The 12,046-nt window shown below is 36.5% G+C and overlaps 1 protein-coding gene across 1 annotated transcript in view; it reads right to left on the reverse strand.

Moving 5' to 3' along the window:
* Nucleotides 1-1,771: 1,771 nt before the first annotated feature.
* The window catches only part of LOC117343576, a 41,325-nt gene continuing 31,050 nt past the window's right edge, over nucleotides 1,772-12,046 (reverse strand). The window contains exons 2-3 of the mRNA XM_033906001.1: nucleotides 8,069-8,332; nucleotides 1,772-5,281 (exon numbers count right to left, since the gene is read on the reverse strand). Coding sequence (XP_033761892.1) covers nucleotides 4,929-5,281; nucleotides 8,069-8,332 — 617 coding nt within the window. The 3' untranslated portion in view covers nucleotides 1,772-4,928. The remainder of the gene's footprint in view (nucleotides 5,282-8,068; nucleotides 8,333-12,046) is intronic.

Genomic DNA, 12,046 nt, shown 5'->3' on the forward strand with positions numbered 1-12,046 from the left:
TCTGCTTTTAAGTCCTCGTGCACTTAACGTTTGCCTTATTTCTGTTCCGATTTCGTCATTCTGTTTTTCGATTTCTATATCTAATGTTTGAAATTTAAAGTTTAATCGACCGCCCTATCCTGTCTATACCGTTATAAATTATGTCCGATTCCTAAGCACTTTCTAAGATAGCTGATTCCAGCAAATGAAGCCAAGCGTGTTTATTTATAATGGAAATGGTGTGAATTTGGATATGTAACCAATTGATATTGATCTTGACTAGATGGTACAATTTGTGACGAACGGTTTATTGTAAAGGTACTAATTTCAGCGGACTCAAATTTAATCGCATACATAGATTTTAACAGGTAATCACAATGACGAATTTGCGCATCCATATCATTTACTACATAAATAGTACAGCTACATAAAAAGTTCTTCAAATTAGCAAAATTATAATTTAGCACAATGCTTTGAGCATAAAAATATGTCCTTCTTCTGGAGTCAATGTTATTTTTTTACAAATAGTACACAGGAAGTTTACTTTGTAAAGTATTATATCTGACAATATTTAGAGAATAGGTATAAAGATAATAGTTTCTTTACAAGTAGGTATCTTTTAAGGGTATGGATTTGTTATTTAAGTTATTAATTAATTCATGTTAAACGTCTACCTTTTAAATAACACCAATATGAGACTCTAAAATCGTAAACTGTTCAGCTACGTGAGCCATCCGTTTACCTTACACCAGCAGGTTCAAGGTGTATCTACTGTATGTAGGTATTTTTACACCAGCAGGTTTAAGGTGTATCTTTGTAGGTATTTACTGGAGTGACTAATGGTTCTGCACCCATTAACTCTGTATTTGTTAGTCAGATATCGTCTGTAATGAGCTATGCATTGCATTGGCTGTTTAAAAACTGTATTTGTGACAAATCGGAGTCAAACTTTACAACTCTATTTCCGCTAGAGTGGTTATCGCGTAATGAAACCAATACATGTGTCTGCATGTTAACAAAACAACGCTTACGTCACCTCGATATTCCTCTATAGGTCGCTAAAACAATGTGATTCAAACAATGCTTGTTACATCTAACAATGGCTGCCTACTAACTCTACTGCGTTCGACACCAGTACGGTGCATGCCCTGTGCATTCAAGCGTTCATAGAGCTAAAGATATACATCATACCGTTATGTTCGTTCAGCTAAAGACCCAATGTCATTGTAGCAATTTTTTTCTTTCGCGAATGCCACGAACGTATGGCCTTTATCATTGTAGAAATATGCCTAATATGAAACCTAACTACCACAGAACATATTTTGGTTTATTCAAATCTGTAGACCCGTGCAACTAAAGTAGATCAAGGGACAGATAACTTGTAGCGGGAGCCTCTGCCTAACGGTGTTCCGTGTTAGCTTATTATCGGCACTACAATCGGGCTTACAGCCCTGTTTTCCGGAGAAGCTGATACAATCGTTTGTTTTGCCCCTCGCACGAAATTCTTTTGTTCGTCTTCCTCGCTGTTTTTCCGTGTCGATCAGCTAGATTTCTATCACCTTCTGGGTCGACAGTATAACACATGTGATTGTGCACTTAGAAAGGACTGCTATCGTGTCATGTATTTATTATATTAAAATGTTATTTCATCTCTCCCGACACTAATCGCTTACCTGGTTGTACGGTTTGTCTTTGTGTGGTGTTTCTATTTATCACCTGACATTCACGTACACGTTAAACACCATAACTCCAAATGCATTTGAAAAACCATGAAATGAAAACAGACATATTTATTTTGTATATTTCATTTTATTTAAAATCTTCTTTCCCCCATCCATCACAATAGTTTCATTTGATTATCGCTTATTGCGCAAAAATAATGATAATTGAAATGATATTCATCGCCAGAACCCCATGAAACAATTTTCAGCCTCATGTTCAGGATGTAGCCCGGAAATGACATAATCAGTGACACCACATTATATCGGATGAATTATGAAATGAAAAAAAAAGAACAAAAATGCGTGACAGAGCCTTAAATATAAAACAAATTTGATTAGATTATTATATGGAAGCCGAATTCTGCGACCTGTCGGTTTTCGAGAAAAATATGTTATTTTTATTTATATAAAAAAAAGTTTGATTAAAAAAATAGATAAACAAAAATAAAAATAAAAGATGTTAGTATAATTTGGAGCATCTAAGCCTGCTACGTCTAGATGTCAGCGAGTGTCGGTCCAATAACGTCTTTATTGAGATTCTACTCCATGCCGTTTACGATGACTTATACCGGAGGCCATTGCACATTTCCACATCAATATCGCTATATATTAAAACATATTCTATATGTTATTATCAAATTATTTGATTGTTTTGCCTTGATGAAAACTTGAATCAATATATCATAGATTGTTAACATGCCGTGGAAGCAAACAATCTGGATTGATTTCTAATCAGTCTCTGCTTTTGCAAAGGAGTGGGTAATGGGCATTTGAAATTATTCTTTAGCGATCATGATGATATAAGTTCACATCCGAAGGAAACATTTCCGTCATCAATGACGTCATAGAACTGACTAGTTCAACATCAGATAGAATTAAAATAATTCAAAGACTAATAAAATACCATAGTCCAAAGAGGTACTGTAAATTAAGGCAAATATTGTCTATTATATAACAGCAGTTGAAAGACGAGACGATATTAGCACTTATAGTAGATTGTGTTACCATAGTAACCATATAAATATGTAATCATAGTAACAACATAATTTTGTAACCATAGTACCCACTTAAGTGTGTAGCCATAGTAACCACATAAATGTGTAATAATAGTGACCACATAAGATTGTTACCATAGCAACCACTTAAGTGTACCACCGTAATAACCACCTAAATATGTTATAGTACCCAAAATAGTTCGTTACCATAGTAACCACTTAAGAGTGTAGCTGTAGTTAACACCCAAATATGTTATCATAGTTTCCACAATAGTTTGTTGCCATAGTAACCACTAACGAGAGTAGCTATAGTACCCACTTAAGTGTATCACCTTAGTTATAACCTAAATATGTTATAGCATCAACAATAGTCTGTTACCATAGTAACCACTTAAGAGTGTAACTGTAGTTAACACCCAAATATGTTATAATAGTATCCACATTAGTTTGTTACCATGGTAACTACACTCGTGTGTAACCGTAATAGCCATTTACGTGTGTAACTACGGTAAGTAGTAAAATGTATACAGCACGAGATATATTTATTTACAAATGTACAATTATTTGTGTGTTAGTATATACACCATTCGCTAGCTCAAACCTATTACCACGTTTTACTGTATGTCGAATGTTTAATAATGTATTAGCTTTAGTGTCCATGCCCCTTGTTCATACACACTAATGTTATAACATTCATTGATTTCATTTTTTCATCGAATACTTACGATATCATAACATCACAACATTTAACATACATCACTTTTTCCAATGATCGTTAAGTTCCATCGGTAATCTGAGCATGCGCAGATGGTTTGAGACATTTGTTTACCCTGAGGAATACATTGATGCCATATTTACATGAACAGCCTGAAACACGTACACAAACAATGAAACAGTCACGCGTTTTGCTGCCTTCTTTTTTATGCTTAGCTATTCGAGAATGATCAGGCGTTGATAAATATGTTTTGTTCGAAATGCCATTTAAATTACAAATTTGATTACAGATATTAAATATTATTATTCGCACATCATGGAATTTTTCATACAGTATTGATAAACGGTTTTTTCGAATATTAATATAATTTTTAAAGATGCCATTTCCAGACCAAGCTTTTTTGTTTGTAAGACGGGTATTTGATCAACTCTCGGGTCTCACGATAACCAAACCAGATTATGATTGACCATGACGCGATCAGAGTCAGTTGAGTGTTTGATTCGTGGCCAACAGCAGAACGACGGCAACAAACAAATAAAGAGGTAAACACAAGTACCCTGACTGTTAATGAGAGATCGGAGCTATGTACACAGTAACAGTATTGGGTACTTGACACATGAGATGGAGGACAATGATCACCCTACAATACACCAGCCTCAAACATCAATCACACCAGTTTAACAACGACTCAGCTACCTCATTCGCCTCTTTAACTTTTAACATCACGATATTAGCGTCAGTCTCCATAACCCATCACTCTCCAACTCTCATACCACAGTCATCTCCTGTGCGCATTATACTTGACACATCAACTCTATTGCAAATAGTGTCATAATATCGTCTTCATTTTCGTTCATGTGCTCACTATCTTCTTCTCATTCTTATGCTCATCATCCCCCTTTCGTTCATCTAGCAAGACGCCCTTACTCTCTATAAATAATAATGGAACATATTTAACGATTGCATTAATGCAAGACACGTGACAGGAAATGACGTATTTACAATGATACACAAATGAGACATTGTCCGTACTGGCTACCCTTTCTTTGTGTCGCCCGAGTCTCTGATCGAGCGACAAACCGAGCAGGCAAAGTGAATTTCCAAGCAATGTTTTTATGCCGCTCATAAAAGTACAACTTATTGAAAAATCTTAAAGATTCACATTTCATATTATCGAAAGTCTCCATCTCAGAGAGTAATGTTAAACATCAGCTAATGAGAGTGGTGAAATTCTGATAAAATATAGTATTGGCAACATTAATGTATATTCCGACAATTAGTAATAATTTGTCCCAATTACAGTTCTACATGCCAATGTCTGCTGCATTCATCCAAATCTTCAAAGGATGGAAAACCAACATTTCAAAGGAAGTTGCTTTTCCTTGGCTAGGCCGAGTTCAGCTGTCAGAGACTTCCGCTCATGCCAAACATGTTCTCGGAGCGACATTTCATCATGGCTTTGTTGTAGGGTAGCCTTATAAGGTATGTGGTAAGGGATGGTGATTTCATCAGACACCCCTATAAGAATAGTTTGGTTTCACTGCCCGATGATGATCGTTCACTGTCTGTACATCTATTCAGTTTGCATGCGTTCGCACACTTTGCGTCACTGCACTGTTGATGATGTTGTGGCACCGAGACGGTACGCGGATACTGGTACCTCTCGTAATAGTCTGTGCGCCTGCGCAAAAGATACATAGCAAAGATAATAAGAGCGAGGAGTACACAGACTCCTGCGACCGGAACTGCTATGTAGATTGGGTTGATCATACTGTTGGAGTTGCTGGTCCCATGCTGGTTTGGACATCCGGCCGGTTGAGGGGTTGGCTCGGTGTTGAAATCCTCGTATACCGGTTCCTCTACTTCCGGTACTGTTAAAAAAAGGAAACAGAATTAATCAAAATCAAAACGGTAAACATTATCTATTTTACAATTGTGAAAAACAAGTGATGCAATCTTCATCCTGTTGAAACAGATAAAAGCGTGCAAGAGGTCTTACTATAGAGGTAAAACCACTTATTCGAACAGGTGATCCCAAACCTTTTCATTTCCAATCTAGGTATTGAACCTCAGTCGACTTGATGAAAAACGAGTGCCTAAGTAAGTTTCCAATGCATCTATTAGAAATCAGAGAAAATTTGAAGCACACATACTAAACAAGATTTTTTTTAAAACCCAGTTATAATATATACATGTAACCTTTTGAAAACCAAACAGCTGCACTGCCACGCCAATCTCAGATGTGTCGTGTGTAAGAGTAATCGTGAGGACTTAAAGTTTGAGTAATTTTGGTTGATTTATTCTTATCGAGAAATTTTGAAAAAATGGTAGATGATGTATATACAAATCTAGCTATATTCTTCTTTTCCCAAATACTTCAATTGACTGGTCCATGGAGAACGTACATGTATACCAACATACAGGTCAATAATACTGTATATTTACAATTGTCTGGCATTGTCACTATAAAGTCTGTTTGAGAGCTCCGGCATTGATGTACGTTTAAATGCCATCCATCACGCGCTGCATTTATCAGCGTATTAATACAACACAAACCGGAACTACAATATCCAGGATAATTAAGTTTAACGACTTATTATTTTGTCTACATTATTTGTTATAAAAATATACCATTTGCGCATTGCGTTGATAATAAAATGATTAACAAAATTAAGTGGTTTTTTTTTAATTTTCCATGTACTATTTTGTTTGCCAAAAAGCACGCGACCATGTTCCGGCTGTTCCAACGACTGACAAAAAATCTGCTGATTGTCGGTAAGGCGGTAATTATGAATTTTAAATATGAATTATAGCATTTAAATGATGAAAAAGTAAAAGGAATGTAAATATAAGCGTTGAACTGTTTTTTGTATGGTGTTTATGATCTATTTGAATGCTAACGCACATTATGTTGTTTGCTTGCAAAGCTCTGGCATTCAAATAGATCATAAATACCATACAAAAACAGTTCAATTTTTAAATACAATACGAGAACACTCTCCTCGAATTCAATGTCACGTGGTACAATTCCTTGCTATCTGCTCCATTGACATTACGTAATGTCGAGATTACGACAAAGCTTGGGAATTGGTGATTCCTTAAAATCACCGTGCAATGCAATCAACTGACAAAGAAATTTCTATGTAAATAAGTCCGTTAAAACAGCTTAAACGTTTTACTTGTACTTTGAGCAATTTAAACAACATAAACTGTATGAGAGTGAGGGCTGTTAATCCTGACGTACTCCGTGGGGAATTTATTGATGGTTTAATGGAACGTCGACCTTACCGACAAACTGTTCAGTAACTTGGATCGAGGCTCGTCACGAAATGATATTAATTTTGAAAATATTTGTAAAAGAATCACAATTGACATTGTTTAAACTCAGAGCTGAGGTTTCTCATGGAAGGATAGATAGATGTCAACCAAAAGGAAGGGTAGACCAGGTATTGTTATCTGGTTATATAAAGGTTTAGTTCCTACTCAAGTATTGTCATACAGTGTTATATAAAGGTTTACTGTTTATTTCCTACTCAAGTATTGTCATACAGTGTTATATTTAGAAGTACAATATTTTGACTATTGGTCTCCCATTGTACAGATGTACATTTCTTCTTCTTTATAAGTAAATATAAAGTTATGTTATCAGACAATTGACCAATGTCGTGTTATCGGGCAGTTTAACAATGTTGTGTTATCGGCAGTTTAACAATGTTGTGTTATCGGGAAGTTTAACAATGTTGTGTTATCAGGTTGTTTAACAATGTTGTGTTATCGGGCAGTTTAACAATGTTGTGTTTTCGGACAGTTTGCAATGTTGTGTTATCAGGTTGTTAACAATGTTGTGTTATCGGCAGTTTAACAATGTTGTGTTTTCGGACAGTTTAACAATGTTGTGTTATCGGGCAGTTTAACAATGCTGTGTTTTCGGACAGTTTGCAATGTTGTGTTATCAGGTTGTTAACAATGTTGTGTTATTGGGCAGTTTTACAATGTTGTGTTATCGGCAGTTTAACAATGTTGTGTTATCGGGAAGTTTAACAATGTTGTGTTATCAGGTTGTTTAACAATGTTGTGTTATCGGGCAGTTTAACAATGTTGTGTTTTCGGACAGTTTGCAATGTTGTGTTATCGGGCAGTTTAACAATGTTGTGTTTTCGGACAGTTTAACAATGTTGTGTTATCGGGAAGTTTAACAATGTTGTGTTATCAGGTTGTTTAACAATGTTGTGTTATCGGGCAGTTTAACAATGTTGTGTTTTCGGACAGTTTGCAATGTTGTGTTATCAGGTTGTTAACAATGTTGTGTTATCGGCAGTTTAACAATGTTGTGTTTTCGGACAGTTTAACAATGTTGTGTTTTCGGGCAGTTTGCAATGTTGTGTTATCAGGCAGTTTTACAGTTATTTTGATGAGTCGTTGTACAATCCTGTGTTGTTTGGTAGTTTTAAGGTGCTATGCTGATGGGCAGTTTTAAAATGTTTTTTTGATGGGTAGTTGTACAATATTGTGTTGATGGGTGGTTTCAGGATGCTGTACTGATGGGAAGTTTTGCAATATTACACTGAAGGGCAGTTGTACAATGTTGTGTTGGTTGGTAGTATTACAATGTTATACTGATGGATAGTTGTACAATGTTGTTTTCTTTCGTTGCGTACCTGGTCGTGGAGGTTGAGTCGGTACGACGTTCTTGTTACAGAAACTTTTGTCGTTACAACAGTGGAGGACTGGCCATGCTGCCTTCAGCTTGGCAGGGCGGCGGTTCTCACACAGTAGGGGTGTGCTACTGTCAATGCAGCCCCGTGACGTCAGATGTTTAAACAATGGGTCGTCAATCGTCTCGCTGTAACAGTAGTGTGACGCACGACATGTCGTCATCTTCCGGTCTATGCACTCCTGGGTTGTGCAAACGCACTCCAGTCCTGTAACGACAAAAATAAGGGCATGGTCAAATTTATATGGAATTATACAATAATAACGCATCATCAAAACTAAATCAACAGATTAATGCCCTGTATCTATTTATGGAATCGTGATAATTTTGATGGCAGTCTCCAAAACTAGTTTGAACAGTGCAGCATTATTACTTACACAGTAATTACATGATATGTGGATGTAATATTATAGGAAACTGGTTTCAATGAATCACTTTACTTCGGGGTTTATTTTGACTGAAATGGGTTTCTAAATGATATATCGTTCTCTCCTATATGCTCCCTCTGTGTTTTATAGGTAGAATACTGTTCCGGGTAGCGTCCCGCCCCCTGTATTCATCCCGAGTCTGTTCCAACCACTCCCCTCCATTTACTGCGTTCCTGATGTTTCGACGCCCCCTACATTTGCACAATAAGTAGCGGGTATTGTACTCAAGCCAGGCATTCTGACCCCGTACAATATTCTACACGAATTTTGTGTTCATTTGACAGCCTCGTTTAAATTTCTTTTGGTTAGAGAGCGACACAGGGAGTGTAATAGAGAGGATGTGTATGAAGTGAGAGTGATAGGGGCGTGGTGAAACCACGAACTCCCGTCAATCTGAATAAATACTGGCTCCTCCGGACCACTTTGTCAACAACACAGCTGTAAAGACGTTTGCGTCATGCATATGTATGGTGGCCGAATTTTGACCAGAGACAACATTTAACATTCAAAATTTGTCCATTGTTCCCTGTTTCATAGAAAGGAAGATATATGTTTTTCGCTTTACGATCTGTGTCTGACAGCACATGTTATGTGTCAAATAATATATATTACTTTACAATAACTTGGCCTTGGAAATATGCCTCATATTTTTGTGTAACACTCTACTGGTTACCCACTTCTAATAAGTGCCTTTAAAGATTAACAACAAAAGCCCACAATTATGTCTTTTCCAAAGTGATACTGTACATGTCGACTAAACAATGCACAGCATGCTGATAGCAGTTCCCAATCAGCTAGAGTTCCTCGTAACTAATTGTTGGTAATTAAGGCATGAAGCCTTTGATGTTGTTTATCATATATGCATATCTTTACTTATATAGTACACTTCATTAGATCTATAAGAGTCCGGGGCCCATGCGACGGGCCGTACAATAATGTACTACATGCATTTTATCCGCTGAACCGATTAATAGCATGCACTTATTATGTCTATACTGAACTATTCCTGTGCTATCTTTGAGTTTATTACAGACCCGGGTGATAAGAGGAGGGTTTAACCCTTTGTCCGACCACGCCAAAATGTCTGAGCACTTTATTAATATAGTACGACCGACAAGGATTAGACAGCTCAACATTCACAGGATTAGTGTTACCGCCCTATGGTGCCTATGATAATGGTCGTCTTCAATGGGTCGGTAATGCTGTTATCATAAGGTTGTTAGTCAGATTTTGTAATGTAATCAAACAATTAAACGAGTCATATCAAATAAATGCCCTACAATTCCGCTTCATTGAATCTATTTACAAATATGTTATCTATACCATATATATGCATGTCGGTAAATTAGACAAAATGCATTGAATATCATTTAGAGTTTTGTTGTAGCGTTGTTAATATCAAACCTGAGCGTGTTAAGAAATCATCACAACTTTATTAGAAGTGTTATTTACCAAATTATTTACATTAATTACGCGGTTAATGAATTATATCGACATGCCCTTGTTTTAATATGTTAAAAGACTGAAAGCAAACTCTGGTATTAATGTATTTTGTCAGCAAGAAAATGTTCGATCAAAGAAGCTAACAGAATCGCTGAAAACACTAAATATGCCAATAGAAAACCGTTCATCGTATGGTTGTGGAGCGGGAAGCAGTAAGGTTTAACGACGGAGTTTGTTTCTCTACGACAGTCAATATTGAAATGTCGAATACACGGGAGACACGACCTAATTCCGCATTATTGCTGAAGCGAAATTTAATAGTTTGCAAACTCGATTTCATAAAAATGTTCACTCAACAAAATGAAGGCAATTCAAAAACACATTTTCAGCAAATTCAGCTGAGCATGAGAGAATGTTTTGTTTGAAATAAAAACTTCCTTTCAACAAACCGATTGTTTTGAAATTGTTGCTTCATTAACGCTAATGATCAATTGTCTTTGGAATCGTGACAGGGGACTTAAAGCATGCATTCCCCAGCTAACACGAAATGGTCTCATTGTGCACGCGCAGGGACGCTGCACGTCATGCTTCAGATTTAAACGATATGCCGAGAAATAACTTTCACTGATTGCTTGTGTAAAGGTCACGTGTACCCCTTTATAGTCCATATCGTTTAAGGCATGATAGTCACGAAAAACTGACAAATATGTTTACAACTCGAGTATATACGTGATGAACGGTTGGTTAGCACGACCAAACCGGAAGCTGGAGACAAAGAATCTGAGACTTGTGAAATGGATCTTGAAATACATCATGAAGTTTTGAAATACTGCTGCTTTTCCAACTCCTCGTGTTTAGCACTGTTAGTGGTATCTGTTGTAGAAGTCATTACTGCCAGGGTACACGATACATTTGTTGCACTTTATTGAACATTCGGAACATCAAAGCGCCCGGATGAATTTGACACGCTTTCGACAAGGGAGCCATCTTCCTGTTCCGACATTACTCAAAATTACTTCCATTAGAATGATTGGTTAGCTTATTTTTGTATTATACTTTTATACTTATCTGCGAAGAATGTTTATCAAAGTTATCAAGCATGCATTTAAAACTACACTAAATCAGAAATGATAAACAATATATATGGACACCAAATTGTGATAAATCATATTCAATCTGAAACGAATTTTCTATGGTAACCGATTTTGGTGGTGTAGTTATAAGTGAGAAGAGATGGAACGTGCCTTCATCAAACACGAGTAGCGGATAGCGTTACCATGTTGCGTGCGAATATCGTCGATTCCCCCAAAGGCTGTCACGGAAACACACATTTTTAAGAATTTATTTGAATATTGGAAAATGCCTAGAAACTTTTGAAAAATAATATTTTACTAGCATTGACTGTTATCGTCACGAGATACGAGAGAAAGTATAATGTTGAAATCAAAATCGATAAGCACCAGGCTTATGAAATATTGAAATGATGGTGTAATTTTCAAGAAATCTCACGAGGAATATGAAGTGCATCAATACCGCCTGGCGCTTTGGAAAGAAACTGACATTTTCTATCACCTGCTATTTTCAGAGACGTCAGCAAAAGCAAGCCATGACGCAAATAAATAATATTGTAAACGGAAGTAGCACCGAGTAAAACAATGTATGTTGTCGTATTTCATATGTGACATAAAATGTATGAAGGAATTGACATGGAATGATCCTATATACGTGCATGCTCATGTTCTGTCATTACGTTGCAGATACAATAATACTACAGCTAAGAGAACGTGTGTAAACTGTTATGTGTTAAGACTATTTTCACAGATTTGTTATACACACAATACAACTAGAAGCTTGTTTAGAGAGAAAATTGAATTATCAGAAGTATAAACAAGCTCTGACAGTTTGTATTTGTTACATTTAGCGTTATACAGGAACTACGTGTTTGAAATGAGGCTTCAGCTGAGACCGGCCTGTAAACATACTTTTCTAAGTCTTGATCGAATACCAATGCACGTCAATGAATGTGCATATCACAACAAACAGAGCGCGGG

The sequence above is a fragment of the Pecten maximus genome, chromosome 15 (genome assembly GCF_902652985.1).
Source record: "Pecten maximus chromosome 15, xPecMax1.1, whole genome shotgun sequence".
Lineage (NCBI taxonomy): Eukaryota > Metazoa > Mollusca > Bivalvia > Pectinida > Pectinidae > Pecten > Pecten maximus.